Below are 15922 nucleotides of genomic sequence, written 5' to 3' on the forward strand. Positions count from 1 at the left end.
CTGGTCTGTGAGCGAGCCTGGTTTCCATGTTCTATCTCGTAGCCGTGCACGTGGATGAGAAGCTCCTTGAGTCCTTGTTCAACAAGGTTCATATGAAGAGCTCTTTGAGCCTTATGGAAACAGAGTAGATGTTGCCAAGAGTGACTGAGTCACCACTCCAGACAGTGAGAACTGTGTGTTTACTGGGCTGCTTCCAGCCAGCCTGGTGAAGTTGATGGGGCACACAGGCCAATGCCTGTAAGGCACAGGGCCCTGGCTCAGAGTGGGAATATGGCAGAGGTCAGCTTGGGCAGGGCCGTGGGAGCCACGTATGAAACTATGGCACTGGAAGGACAGTTCTCTCTTTCTCCATAGAGTTGGGTTAGAGACCTGGTCCCATCTTGCTTATAAAAGAGAATAACGCCACCAAAATTTGGTAGAGCTATACCTTGCTTTAAGAAAGCCCAATATTAGTAGAGAAGAATAAGAATCTCAGCATTTTGCAGTTTGCAGTGTGCTTCCACATCATTGCCCTTTTGCTGCTCATGAGGGAGGAAGAAAGCTTTAGTTACCATCTCCATTGATTAAGAGGAGCATGGGGCCAGACATGGTGGCTCACGCCTGTAATCCCAGGCCAAGACAGGAGGATTACTTGAGCCCAGGGGTTCAAGACCAGCCTGGACGACATAGTGAGACCCCAACTCTACAAAAAATAAAAAAATTAGCCGGGCATGGTAACATGTACCTGTGGTCCCAGTTATATGGGAGGCTGAGGCAAGAGGATTGCTTGAGCCCGGGAGGTGAGGCTGTAGTGAGCCATGTTTGCACCACTGCACTCCATTCTGGGCAACAGAGCAAGACCCTGTCTCAAAAAAAAAAAAATAAGAAGAGCATGGACTTTATTGTTCAAATTCTTTATATATATATATATATATATATATATATAATTTTTTTTTTTTTTTTTTTTTTGAGGCAGAGTCTCGCTCTTTCACCCAGGCTGGAGTGCCGTGGCGCAATCTCAGCTCACTGCAGGCTCCGCCTCCCCCGGGGTTCACGCCATTCTCCTGCCTCAGCCTCCCACATAGCTGGGACTACAGGCGCCCGCCACCTCACCCGGCTAATTTTTTGTATTTTTAGTAGAGGTGGGGTTTCACCGTGTTAGCCAGGATGGTCTCAATCTCCTGGCCTCATGATCCGCCTGCCTCAGCCTCCCAAAGTGCTGGGATTACAGGCGTGTGCCACCACGCTCAGCTAATTTTTTGTATTTTTAGTCAAGACGGGGTTTCACCATGTTAGCCAGGATGGTCTTGATCTCCTGACCTCATGACCTCATGAGTCACCGTGCCCGGCTAAATGAAATTAAAGCACTTAATACAGTGCCTGGTACAGAGGTGGCATTCAAAAAGTACTAGTTATTAGTGTTAGTTTTATTTTTACTTATGAATAAACTGGAGCTTAACTCAAGATTACCAAGCCTTTAAGTTGGACTTGAACCCATTCACAAAGTTCTATGACTGCATAATTCTAAGGGTAGTCTGAATATCACAGAACAGAATAAGATGATTATCTTAGCATTCTTTCCACTTCGTTATAATTATCTGATTTTTAAAGGTGTCTTAGGCTTACAAAGAATTGTTAGGATTCCTCTAAATGGGTGCTTCATTTGCAAAACCTCAATCTACCACCAACTTGTCACAGCCAGACCTATTACATAAAATAAAACAGACACGTGGAGGAAATTGCTTCCTGATTTAGGTGAGTAAAGCTGGTGAGAAGTCTCTTGAGGCATTTTCTATCTCAGTATATTTTATTTTTTCAGAAGAATTCTGTTTTCCCATTAAGAAGACAACTGTCAGGTGAAAAGGCCCAGAAATCTAGTAGGGCTGTGTGTGGATCAGTCGCATCCGTGAAGCCCTGAAATTGTTTGATCTATCTGATATTAAGTGTCTGCATTCTTGGCAGAATCAGGATAAATGACTCCTTTTTTTTTCTTCTGTTCCTGCACATTTGGCATAATACAATCATAGAGAGTGAATAATAGTCCAATTCAGCTCTCAGTTTCTGCATTGATTCCTCCAGAGAAACATAATAAGCTCATTCTTTGGTTGGCTCCTGATTTTGATTGACAGAAAAAATAACAGCAGAAAGATTACATTTTGCCAGCATCCTAAATTTTGAAGAACAAAAACCATACTTAAATGACTGCTAAATTGTCTGACGTTCCTATTTTTAAAAAGAACCTCCTGGAGGGAAACATTCTCTTTGTCTTCAGGGAAGGAGTTAAAGGCCAACAAACTTTGTTGTAAAGTTTCTAAAAGCTGTTGACAGAAGGCTTGATGAAAATACTATATCTTGTGCCCAGAGAAAAGCACATATTTTGAGAGTCCTGTTTATTGTCCCTTCTCAAGGTGGGGTAGACTAGAAGTGCAGCTTACATGTGTGGACTTTGCAATAAAGTTGCCTAGCTCTAATCTGTTTGATCTTGGGTAACTCACTCAACCCCTATGCCTCAGTTGTCCTCACTGGTAAAATGGGATCATTTTTACCTACCTCACTGGATTTATAGCACGAATAAAAGAAGTTAAAACAATAAAAATGCTTAGCACTGTGCCTGGCACAAAGTGCATGCTCTGTAAATGTTGATTGTTATCCTTCTTAACATGTGTTGTTAGTAATATTGCTGTGAGTATATATATATATATGTGTATATATATACACACATATATACACATATATATACATATATACATATGTATATATACACACATATATATACACATATATATACAGATATACATATATGCATATATACACATATATACATATATACACATATATATACATATATACATATATACACACATATATACATATGTACATATATATACACATATATACATATATACATACATACACACATATATATACATATATACACTTATATATACATATATACATATATACACATATATATACATATATACATATATATACACATATATATATAAATATATTTTGCCATGGAAAATTTTTGTCCAATAAAATCTTAGATGTAAAGAGAGCTGCTCTGGTAGAAGTGGAGCAGAGAATACATAAAAATAGGGTGACTCAATTCCCCTTTTCCACAATTGCTATAAATACTCTCTGACCTCACCCTCCTCGACTGTCCCCAAGATTGCTCCAGGGAACCCCAGGGCTCCCTCTAACACCCACTGCTGTAATGGGTCCTGGGTCTCTCACTGTCCAAACACTCTTGTTCAGAATGGTCCTGAGTCATGGACTGCTCTGGCAGGTGTTGCTGTAAGTTTTTTTTTCTTTGCCTCCCAGTGTCTTTGGGCAGAAAAATTGAAGGGAAAGGAAAGCCACCTTGTTCAGAAGAGTTCTTCTACCATTGCCTTCTCCTTCATTGTCTCTTCTCTAAAGCTGAGGGTCTCTGTCATTTTGGCCACTCTTTCTTGAGCATGGTTTAGGGTCATCCTCAACCTTTAGGGCAAACTATAGTTTCTCAGTGTGTGTTGTAAGATTTGAACTCAATATATTAACACCTGGTTTTTGAACTTCGGTATCTATTACAGTCACCTGGGGAGGTAGTTAAACCCCCTGCTTTTTGAGTCCCTCCGCAGAGATACTCTGATTTGGTAAGTTTGGGGTAGAGCCAGGGAAGCTATGTTACTTAACAAATTCCAGAGTCCCAAGTTTAGTAGCAGCTGTGGCATTTACTGAATGTGAGACCTTGGAGAAGTCATTACCTGCCCATGGTTCTGTTGCCCACTTTGAGAAAAGAATGCCTTAAAGTAGCTGATCTCCAAGAAGCCTTTCCAGATCCAAAATTCTAAGATTTCACCATTCTAGCTGTGGTATGGGCTGTGTGCAGCAAAGCAAGATCCTCACCCTTCTCGTTCTGAATGTCATTCCTATGTTAGTATAACCCAAGATCCCATGGATTTTCATGGCAGCCACATCTCTGTAGTGAGTCACAGTGAACCTAACTGTTGATAGAAATCTTTTTAGGCATAATGCTGCCTGGTAATAACCTACATCCTATTTTCATGTAGCTTTTGGCCTCCATGCAGAGTAAATAAAAGAAAGCAGGTATACCTTATGGGTGTTTAATGCTCAAATGCATGAAAGAATCCCACATTTTACTAGATTATAACATCACAGGGGGAAATAAGGGCTCATCTTCTCCCTTTTCTAGCTCTCCTAGTAAGTGGCCAGTGGACATCTGTCTTTTCTGATTTAGCTTGTAAACCCATTTTATGCCCCCTTCATTAGGACAGTGTTTGCCAAAATGCATCCCATGATAGGCTTTTTCCTTAAACTATCCCATAAAATTAGTTCCCTGGCAAAAATACATTTAAGAATCACACTATCATCCCATTATCCTTTAGGATATTCTCAGTGCATATAGGCACATTAAAGGTTCTGAGAAGTCCTGTAGACAAAAAAAACTATTTGACTACTATTTAAACCTCCATTTTCCAAACTTACCTGACCATGGAATCTCTTCTTTCCTTTACTGTCTATTTATATTGTTCAGTGGAAGCCATTCTGGTTTAACACTGATTTGGAGGCTCCTATTTAGGGCTGCCCATCTTTGCCCCAATAGAAAGCAGAAAGATTGGGCTGGGCTCCTAGAGGAAGGGGCCTCAGAATGCCTTAACTAACTCTATCTTAGAAGGATGTATTTACAATAGTGTACAGCCATTGCATTCTGCCAAAAAGCTGCTGGTTGTGAACAATGACCTCTTGAAAGAATGGGATTTGCCCCCTGTAAAATGTGTATAATCTGTCTGTGAAATTTCATACACTCTTGGAAAAAGGGAGATGGTTTTCTACAGCCAATTTTGTACTTTCTTATAGCCATATATGGTACAAGATAGAGAAATGGCCTGACCAATTAAAGCAAAAGTTTTCTCCTGGGGATTTTGAACAAATAAGTTCAAGAGAGAGAAAGGATGTGTTTAGAGGGTGATGTGGCTTCAAGAACTGAAAGATAAAGAATAGGCATGTCTTATATTTTTAAAGGTATCTTCCTTCAGATACCAGCAAATGATCTGTCTCCTTACCCAGCTGAGTGGGAGGATTTTAAAAATTTGTATAGAATACATTTGATATAAAGGGTGTGTGTGTGAGAGAGAGGGAGAGATTTTAAGAATTTATTCTCTTTTTAAGGTGTTATCATAAGGTCAAACATAAGCCCAGCTGCATATGAATATTTCCAGCAAGTTAAACTTTGTTTAGCTTTACCAATTCTTTATAACATTACGTGGGATTTAAGAACATACCTTGTAAAACTGTTTGGAGAAAATGTAGTGAAAACTACTTTGGAAAGGGATAATTCTTTAAAAAAAAAAAAAACAAAACTGGTTTTTAGCTACCAGCAGATAAATGAATTACCTCATCACCCATGGTTTCACTTGGTTTTATCCAAAATAAGCCACTGAAGAAAAAGGATTACCTTGTCACATATTACAAAGAAACACAACTGTAATTGCTCCAGCTGTCGAGGGCCTCTTCTGCTTCCTCTGGGGTGAAAAAGTCACTGAGAAAAACTGGGAAATGTGTGGTTCATGCAGGACAGAGAAGCGTTCTGTCTGTTAGGATAATGTGCTTTTACATTCTGCATATTTATTTTTGATCAAACTGTCACAAGATGCTGGAGTATTCATACATGACATTTTAAGTGACCCAGTAGAGAGCAAAATCTCCACCATGCATAGAAGAAAAAAACATTAAAAGCATCACCAAGATTTCTAGTCATTGAGTTCAGTTAGTTTTAGAGAGAACTGACATGGTTAGTCAAGAAGGGGACAAGTCAGGAGCACCTGATTTTAATTTTGAGCCCTATAGAGCGATCTGGTGTGGATAATAGTTTTTGTTTGTTTATTGATTTTTCCAACCACCATTTCAGGGGACCTAATAAGACTTCAGGCATTCTTGGAAGTAAGCTGAGTCAGGTGCATCTACTAACCACAACGCAGGATAACAAGGGTCAAGGACGCTTATTTTTTTAAATAGTAGGCATTCCAATGGGCATGAAATGGTATTTGTTGTGGTTTTGATTTGCTTTCCCTAATGATTAGTGATGTTTAATGTCTTTCCATGTTTTTATTGGCCATTTGCTTATCTCCTTTTGAGAATATTCAAGTTTTTTGCCCATTTTAAAATCAGGTTGATTGTTTTTGTTGAGTTGTAAGAGTTCTTTATATATTCTGGATATCAGTCACTTATCAGATATGCGATTTATAAATATTCCATCCCGTTCTGTAGGTTGCCTTTTTACTCTACTGATAGTGTTCTTTGATGCACAGAAGTTTTTAATTTCCATGAATCCAACTGTTTTTTCTTTGGTTCCCTGTGCTTTTGGTGTCATATCCAAGAAATTATTGACAAATCCAAAGTCATGAGGTTTTGCCTTATGTTTTCCTTTAGGAGTTTTATAGTTTTAGCTTTTATGTATAGGTCTTAGATCCATTTTGAGTTAATCTTTGCATATGGTATAAGGTAAGAATCCAGGCCGGGTGTGGTGGCTTACGCCTGTAATCCCAGCACTTTGGGAGACTGAGGCAGGTAGATCACGAAGTCAGGAGTTTGAGACCAACCCGGCCAACGTGGTGAAACCCCGTCTCTACTAAAAATACAAAAATTAGCCAGGTATGGTGGTGCATGCCTATAATCCCACTATTCAGGAGGCTGAGGCAAGAGAATTGCTTGAACCCGGGAGGCGGAGGTTGCAGTGAGCTGAGATCGCGCCACTACACTCCAGCCTGGGCAACAGAGTAAGATTCTGTCTCAAAAAAAAAAAAAAAAAAAAAAAGAATCCAACTTTAGTTTTCTTTTCCATGAGATTATCTAGTTTTTCCACCACCATTTATTGAAAAGACCATTCTTTCCCCTATTGAATAGTTGTGGAACTCTTACCAAAAATTGACCATATGTGCAAAGGTTTATTTCTGAGCTATCTAGTCTAGTCCACTGGTCTATATGTCTGTCTTTATGATAGTACCACACCTTTTAAAAAAATTACTTTAATTTTGTAGTGGGTTTTGAAATCAGAAAGTGTGAGGCCTCCAACTTTATTCTTTTTCAAGATTGTTTTGATTTTTGGGGTCCCTTGAGATTCCAGTGAATTTTAGGATAGATTTCTGTATGTCTGGAAAAAAAAAGTCACTGGAATTTTGATAGGGATTGCATTAACCAAACAACCTTTAAAAAACACTTGATTATATAGATCCTCATCCTTATTCTAGCTTAGACTTTCTAGAAGTGTATGGAATTATAGACACAGTAAGATCCTTGAAGCATGTGGATCCAAAGCCCAGCTCGCTCTCCCTCCATGCCCTCTCACTTTCCTGTCTCCATTCCTTGTTTGTCCTCATGCCCCGCTTACCTTCTTTACTTCTCTCTGTACCTCCAGGGATCCTCTCCAAGATGGAGTTGGAGAAAAGACTGCATTTAAGCTATATCCTTAATATTAGACATTGACACAGCAGTGCTGCTGAGAAGGCTCCTCCAGCTAGGTTCCAAGAACCCTGCAGAATCTCTAAGTGGATCAAGACAGGTTCACCTGCCCTTCTGTGGTCTGGTGGCTACCAGGTTGTCAAGAACTGACCAGGATGACTCTGAAAACAGTCTCTAGCTCATGTGGCTGGAGTCAATACACTTTAAAAAAAAAACAAAAAAAAAAACTAGTTTCAATTATACTAACCAATTGAATACTCAAGATTGACACCTTGACAAATTATAGGAAATTGCAAACATTTTCCCACACTCAATTATCAGGCCTGTTCTCCAAAGACTTGGGAGAGGATTTAGGCCAGAAACCTCCCCAGAGCAGATTTAAAAATCACAGTAGCAGTGACAGGAGCTGAGATCAACAGGACACTCTCCCTGAGTGCCTGTTGGCATCAGGACCAGACCACCAACGTCTCCCTAACTGAAAAGCTGGGGACAGGAGAGACCTGGGGCCAGTGTCTGCCCTCACTGAAGGAGAGAGGAAGAAATGCTTTATTTATCTGCTTTAAACAGTATTTTCATTTAGAAAGCATTTTGGTTCCTGTCAGGGAAGGTTAAGGCTGGTTGCCAGAAAAACCAAACCAAACTTTTTTCCTCCCCACCAGAGGATTAATACTCTCTCTAAACTCCGAGAAAAAAAATTCCTTTTCTTCAAAGGCATCCTGTCTGCAGTGTTTCAAATGAAACTTTTCCTTCTTACAGTGGTTTGTCAGTTGGTGGTGGGCCAACCTTTTAAGCTGGTCTTTTAGAACTGAGGTGTTCCAACTGCAAGGCACAGCCCACTAGTGAGGCATAAGACCTGTTTAAGGGCCAGGCGCAGTGGCTCACGCCTGTAATCCCAGCACTTTGGGAGGCCAAGGTGGGAGGATCACCTGAAGTCAGGAGTTCCAGACCAGCCTGACCAACATGGTGAAACCCCACCTCTACTAAGAATACAAAAATTAGCCAGGCATGGTGGCAGGCACCTGTAATCCCAGCTACTCAGGAGGCTGAGGCAGCAGAATTGCCTGCACCTGAGAGGTGGAGGTTGCAGTGAGCTGAGTTTGCACCATTGCACTCCAGCCTGGGCAACAAGAGTGAAACTCTTTCTCAAAATAAAATAATAAAATAAAATAAATAAAATAGCCAGGTGTGGTGGTATGTGCCTGTGGTTCCAGCAGTGAGCTGAGATTGCACCAATGCACTCCAGCCTGGGCAACAGAGCAAAACTACGTCTTTTTTTTAAATAAAAAAAAAAAAAAAAAAAAAACTGTTTAAGGGCTCTGCAATCAGCATTTTAGAACAGACTAGAGTAGCATATATCAGAGTTTATTGTACATAATACGAGTGTATCTTGATATTTTTCGGTTTAACATGTGGAGAAGTGGTTGTTTATTAGATGGCGATATATCATTCTTACCGTGTTTTTACTATGTGGCCAAAAATAGTCACAGCTACTATTTTAAAATTACCTTTGGCTCAACAAGGCCTGGTCATGTTGCCAGAACTGGCAAAATATCACATACTAGACAAATATATAGAAATAAATAAAGCTCTAAAAACTAACCATTTCAGGTTCGTTTTGAACCTAGTCCTTATTTGAGCCTTCTGGTTTGATTTCTATTTGGTTGATTACGTTTTTCAAGAGAACACAGTTAATGTGAGTATATCTTGATTTAATGTAACAGTGTTTCTTCCATTTGTGTTTTTTATTTCGTATTTTCCTTAAGCTAGCTCAAATTTTAAATCTACATTTAATATCCATGAAACTGTTAATTTATATATGGCTAGTTATCATTTTCCAATATGTTTCTAATATATCTAATAAGCAATAAATATGACTTTTAAAATATAAAAATATTCATGTGCCATCCAAAACAATCTCATCCACTTCAGTGGCCCACATATCATCATTTGGGGGATACAGATGTTCAAAACATTCTTTTATGCTTTTCTTTTTCCCCCTTTGGTTCCTTTGCTTTAACAAGGGTTCAGATATTTGAAGAAAATAACAAGAGTTGTTAGTTATGAGGAAAATAAGTGCTTTTCATTTTGAAGAACTCACCCCACCCACCTTCCCCCAAACTGGTTTTCATAGGATACTAGCATTTCTGAATTCACAAGCAGCTCATCTAATGTTGACCATACCTTGACCCAGCCGGTTTTCTCCATCAAGATTGGAAATTACCCAGCCGCAGAGGTCGTCTCAGAGACTTGCCCAGATTTGAATAGAAACAAGGCTAAAAGGACACTAGAGAAATAGCTCATCCTCTTTCTAACAAATGGGGCAACTGAAGCCAAGAGAGGCAAAATGGCATATCTAGGATCGTGCCATGAGTTGGGGACAAAGTTCAAGGTCCAGCCTACCCACCCACACCTCCCCTTTGTTTAACTTACTATCTGAGAAGCCTGTTGAGGAAAGCTTCATGCTAGGAGTCATAGGACCCCAGGATTAGAAATGGACAAAGAAGGCCAGGCGTGGTGGCTCACACCTATAATCCCAGCACTTTGGGAGGCCGAGGTGGCTGGATCCCTTGAGCTCAGGAGTTCGAGACCAGCTTGGGCAACACAGCGAAACTCCATCTCTACAAAAAAACACACACATACACAAAAATTAGCCAGGTGTTGGTGGTACTTGTCTGTAAGGCTGAAGCTGGAGAATCACTTGAGCCTGGGAAGTGGAGGTTGCAGGGAGCCGAGATCGAGCCACTGCACTCCAGCCTGGGTGACAGAGTGAGATTCCATCTCAAAAAAAAAAAAAAAAAAAAAAAACGGACAAAGAGAGGAACAGGCCCCGAACAGGCCCCAAACAGCCACTCGGCCAAGCTCTGAGATCACTGGTGTGATATCCTAGGAATGATAGAAATGTATCAAGTTACTTTGTACAAGACCACTCATGACTTGACATACCCTTCATGTCATAGGGGACTTCTGGCTGTGACATGAGTGTAGAATGTTGATGACCTGGTCCTCAGATGCCCTAGTGCCCCCTGTCTAGCACCACTCAAGACTTCTGCTCTAGAAACCAAATTCAGAATCATACCCAGGTGCTACCTTTTATAGTCATAATGAGTAGCATTGAAATGCCCCCATGACTTAATAACCAGGGAGCCCAGACTAAATACTACATAGAAATTCTGATTCTCTGAGTTTTAATCTGAATTTTTTCCTGAATTTAGGCTGAAGAGTTTTAATAAAACGCTAAAGACTCATCACAAATCCTACATCTCTGTTGCCTTAAATATGACTTGCAAATGTCAAAATTACCAACCAGCAATTCATAAGTATCTTTATGCTCCAGCAGACTTTAGGACACAAAGATGAGTCAGGGTGGGGAGTCTCTGTCCTGGAGGAAATCCCAGACCAGGGGAATAACCGACCTGTAGCAGAAGCACCACGTGATAACATAAGGATCACTTCCTCCAGGAAGTTTTCCCAAACTCTTCAGGGGGAATTAGTAGAGCCTACTAATTGTCCGGTTCTCATTGCACCTCATAGAGCCCTCTACCACTTTTTACACGGTTTTCATGGTTTGTTTTGAGGTCCATTGCACCCTGAGACAGTGAGTTCTAGGGGGCAGGAGCTTTATTTAACTCTGTGTTCCCAGAGCATTGTATAAAGTAGCTGGCCCTCCAAAATCATTCTGTGGAAGAGGTATGGACAGAGTCCTAGTGAAGCATACAGTAGGGGAAAATGCCATGTGATATAAACCAGGCCTGAGAGTCTCAGATGGCCATTTCACCAAGACAAGCCAAGTATCTGTTTTCTTCTGGGTCAGTTATTAGCTACTTAGTTGGTTAATTTCTAGCTGCGATTGTTAGTGTTAAAAAAAAAAAAATAGAAATGATAGTAGAGACATCCATTTCTGAGCAAGCCTCAGAGTAGCTCCAAGCAGTAAGATCACATTGATCCATGTACACGTGGGGACTATGCCTAAAACTTCTTTAGGAAAGAGGAACATACCCTTGAATGTGATCTTGTAGTTCCTATAAGGACAGTGTTGCAACCTGCCCCTAAGACCCCCGTCCTTTTCTTTAGCACTATTTTTTAACAAATAATATAGTTTATTTAGTTAAATTTATTGTCTGTTCCTTCTTGCTAAAATGTGAACTCCATGAAGGCAGAGATTTCTATCTGTTTTTTCACAGATGGATCCCAAGTACCTAAAACAGTGTCTGGCACATATTAGGAGCTCAATGAATGAATAGATAGATATGAATGAATATATTGAATGAATGAATGAAAACTTTACATCTGCCCCAGATCTGAGTTCAGGTAAAGGGAAAGGCAGTTTTCCTAGGAGGACTGGTACTCAGGATTGGTGGGTGCACTAGTATTTCAGCCAGAGAGCCATCCTCTGTGATATAGGCGGCTGTATTTCAAATGGCAGGGATGGTTTGTACCGCACCATGGATGTCGTGAACATACATAAGCTAGTAGAATGGGCAGTTCCTAAAAGTGCTCTTGTTGTTTAAGTGGCTGTTTACATGCATTCTTCATCGAAGGATGTAGCTATGACACCATGTCAGGAGACCTGAGTTCAAATCCCAGATATCTGCATTTCTGGCTGTGTAATTTAGGATTATTCTTTAGCCCTACTTAAGTCTCAGTTTCCTCACTCTTAAAATAGGGGCAGGAACCCCTTTTCACAATGTGCTGAGCACTGAGCCTCCTGACACCGAGCAGGCTGCTGATGGGCAGCGTCAAGCCTGTAGCAACCCTCTAACAGGCCAGCAGTGTGGGTGGGTTCTCTGAGCCTGATTCCAAGCCAGTCTCCCCAGGAAAACATCCAACAACACCCCTTGAGTTTTGTTAGGGAGGATTGTGAGGCACCCTCCCTGCAAACCCAAATCCCCAGTAAGTCAGGAAGATATATGTGTTTTAAAACATTGGGAGGTCTGCTTTGGATCACCCTGGAGCTGTGGCTTCCCCGAGCAGCTGAGAGTGAAAGGAGGCAGTTCCTCTACTGTGGGCTCTCACGGCACGGTGCTCACGCCCCACACAGGGGCTGCCTTCACTCGGCTTCAGCAGCCGTTGACTTTTAAATCATAAAAAGCCGCTCTATATACAGTTTACTCTGTTGCTAGAAGGCAGTGGAACATAGGTATTAAAAAAAAAAAAAGGCAGAAGAAGCAGCCGTTAATCCCGCCAGGCTTCTGGGCACTGGAGTAGTTGTGGATGACAAAAGTTAATTAGAAACATGAGCAGTTTAACCGAAAACACTTGTGACAATTGGAAGGGCAGCCTCTCCAGTTGGAGGATTTTTCCTAGGGAATCACTGCAGGAGAAAGTGGCTGCTGCTAGGTAAGTCATGTCATTGTGACTGTGCAGATGCAGAGGTGCGTTTTGGGGGGCTGAAGGGGCGTATCCTGTCTGCCGTGCACACTGGGCATGGGGTGTGGGTGGCCGTGGGCACGGGGCCCAGTGGAGACGTGCCTTGCCTGGCACTTTCTCTCCAACAGCTGTCCTTCCTTGAGAGAGAGGCTGCATCATCCCGGGCACTGACTGAAGCAGGGTGCTGCAGTTTCCATTTCTGTCACATTGGCCACCTTGGTGACTAGCCGTTAGTTTGGAGCCTGCCCTCACTAGAACAATTCTGGCTCTAGTTTGGAAATATTTTGAGGCTTTTCTGAGAAAAGAGTCTGGCCAGGGAAATACTCACTGAGCGCCAAGGGGAAGCCTTGACTTTCAGATAACCTGTGTGTTTTCTTGCCCACACTGAAGCCATTGCATAGATTACACTCTTAAACAAAAAAAAAAAAAAGAAAAAAAAGAAAAAAAATAAGCTGTTTTTAAGTCCAAGCTGAACCATGTTTGCAATTTTTTTTTTTTTTTTTTTTTTGAGACAGAGTCTCACTCTTTTTCCCAGGCTGGAGTACAATGGCATGATCTCAGCTCACTGCAACCTCTACATCCCAGGTTCAAGCACTTCTCCTGCCTCAGCCTCCCAAGTAGCTGGGATTACAGGCATGTGCCACCACACCCAGCTAATTTTTGTATTTTTAGTAGAGACTGGGTTTCACCCTGTTGGCCAGGCTGGTCTTGAATTCCCGACCTCAGGTGATCTGCCCGCCTCGGCCTCCCAAAGTACTGGGATTACAGGTGTGAGCCACTGCACCAGCCATTTGCAACTTTTTAAAAGTGCCAGCATAGGAAAAACTTACATGCTTTAATAGGCTTTAACAACTTTTGTGTGTAATTATTCTTTTTTAAAGATTCTACATGGTTTCTCCTTCTTTTCTATTTTTGTAATTGTTGTATTTTAATGTCTCTGATACATTATTTGCTTAAAGTTGGATAATTCTTGATTCTTTCCCATAATTGGGAAACAGGCTATGGGATGAATAATTGAAAACAGTAGGTATTTCCTACTCTTTCCTGCACTGGCTATATTAATGGTGCAGGTATCTGTTAAGATTTGTTAAGACCCTCATGCATTCGCGTGGCACATGCCACCAAAATGTGATGGGGTCAGGGGGGATGTGAACTGTGCAGTATGGAAAGCAGGAGAAAGTCAAGCCAGGAATTAAAACCTAACCACAGATATCCACAAAGTGGGCAATGGAGCTATACAGCATTTGGGTTGGGAGTGATTGGTTGTGTGGCCATGGCTGACTCTCCCTGGTCTTCAGTGCAGGTCAACAAGTATGATTCAGGCCTCCTCTCTTCTGTCTCTGCAGAGCCTTTGGCAAGCTCAGCCTCCTCCCACCCCGGAATGAGTGACAATGCACCTGCTTCCTTGGAGAGTGGCAGCAGCTCCACCCCTACTAATTGCAGTACCTCCTCGGCCATCCCGCAGCCCGGTGCAGCCACCAAGCCTTGGCGCAGCAAATCCCTCAGCGTGAAGCACAGTGCCACGGTATCCATGCTCTCGGTCAAGCCTCCTGGGCCTGAGGCCCCCAGGCCCACACCTGAAGCCATGAAGCCGGCCCCCAACAATCAGAAGTCCATGCTGGAAAAGCTGAAACTTTTCAACAGTAAAGGGGGTTCAAAGGCAGGTGAGGGCCCGGGGTCCCGGGACACAAGTTGTGAGCGGCTGGAGACTCTGCCCAGCTTCGAAGAGAGCGAGGAGCTGGAGGCCGCCAGTCGCATGCTCACCACTTTGGGCCCTGCTTCCAGCAGCCCCAAGATTGCACTCAAGGGCATTGCCCAGAGGACTTTTAGCCGGGCACTGACCAACAAGAAGAGTTCTCTGAAAGGCAATGAGAAAGAGAAGGAGAAACAACAGCGGGAGAAGGATAAGGAGAAAAGCAAGGACTTTGCCAAGAGAGCCTCTGTGACGGAGAGGCTGGACCTCAAGGAGGAGCCAAAAGAAGACCCCAGTGGAGCAGCCGTGCCCGAGATGCCAAAAAAGTCCTCCAAGATCGCCAGCTTCATCCCCAAAGGGGGGAAGCTCAACAGTGCCAAGAAGGAGCCCATGGCCCCTTCCCACAGTGGAATACCAAAACCAGGAATGAAGAGCATGCCCGGGAAATCCCCAAGTGCCCCAGCGCCTTCCAAGGAAGGAGAGCGGAGCCGGAGTGGGAAGCTGAGCTCAGGACTCCCCCAGCAGAAGCCCCAGCTGGATGGCAGACACTCCAGTTCCTCTTCTAGCCTGGCATCCTCAGAAGGAAAAGGCCCAGGAGGGACCACCCTGAACCACAGCATCAGCAGCCAGACTGTCAGTGGGTCCGTTGGGACCACCCAGACCACAGGAAGCAATACTGTCAGTGTTCAGCTACCTCAGCCCCAGCAGCAATACAACCATCCCAACACTGCCACAGTTGCACCTTTCCTGTACAGGTAGGAGCTGTCACCCACCTGTGCTGCCTGGGACATTGGGTAGAAGTTCCTTTCTAGTGGATTCTGGTTCTGTAAGGGCAGGAGCTAGACTGTACTCCAGGAATATTTAAGTTAATAGCTGAGAAACCACGTGATAAGCTCCTAAGAGAAGCAGACAAAATGTGCTCCAGGGAGCAGTTCATACAGCACAGGTTGGGGAAGGAACAGAGAAAGCTGAAGAAGGGAAGTAAAATGTGAGCTGATCCCAGAATGCTTAGGAATGTGGGGACCCCAGGCCTTGTAGCAGCGGCTTCCCTGAGCAGAAAGCATGAAGGCCTAAATATGAGGGTGGGGGCGGTTTGGTGTCACCTGACAGTCTCCAGCATTAGTCCTAACACATCCCAACATAGTTAAAAAATAAATAAAATAATAAACACCTGGCTCAATAACTAAGATTTCTTATAGCAGGGATTGCCTTGAACATCCAGATCCTCCCAGTCCCTGCTGCATGCTGGGGCTTTCTGAAGGGAGAGGGACATGGGGGAGAAGAGTAATGGTAGGGGAGGGGCCCGTTCTAGAAAAACAGAAGAGCTCGTGTTCTGAGAAGATAAGCCTGGGTGTTTGTGGTGATGGATGGATCCTTCTGTCCTTGTCTGCCTCCCAGCCCGTCTCTTTGATGGCACAT

General features: G+C 42.7%; 1 protein-coding gene across 7 annotated transcripts in view; it reads left to right on the top strand.

The window, feature by feature from the left end:
* NAV2 (neuron navigator 2) overlaps window positions 1–15922 on the top strand; it is a 773799-nt gene that overhangs the window by 569985 nt on the left and 187892 nt on the right. For all 7 annotated transcript variants that reach the window (XM_030829723.1, XM_030829719.1, XM_030829721.1 and 4 more), the window contains one exon: window positions 14157–15258. In XM_030829723.1, the coding sequence (XP_030685583.1) occupies window positions 14157–15258 (1102 nt within the window). The remainder of the gene's footprint in view (window positions 1–14156; window positions 15259–15922) is intronic.

The sequence above is a fragment of the Nomascus leucogenys genome, chromosome 15 (genome assembly GCF_006542625.1).
Source record: "Nomascus leucogenys isolate Asia chromosome 15, Asia_NLE_v1, whole genome shotgun sequence".
Taxonomy (NCBI): domain Eukaryota; kingdom Metazoa; phylum Chordata; class Mammalia; order Primates; family Hylobatidae; genus Nomascus; species Nomascus leucogenys.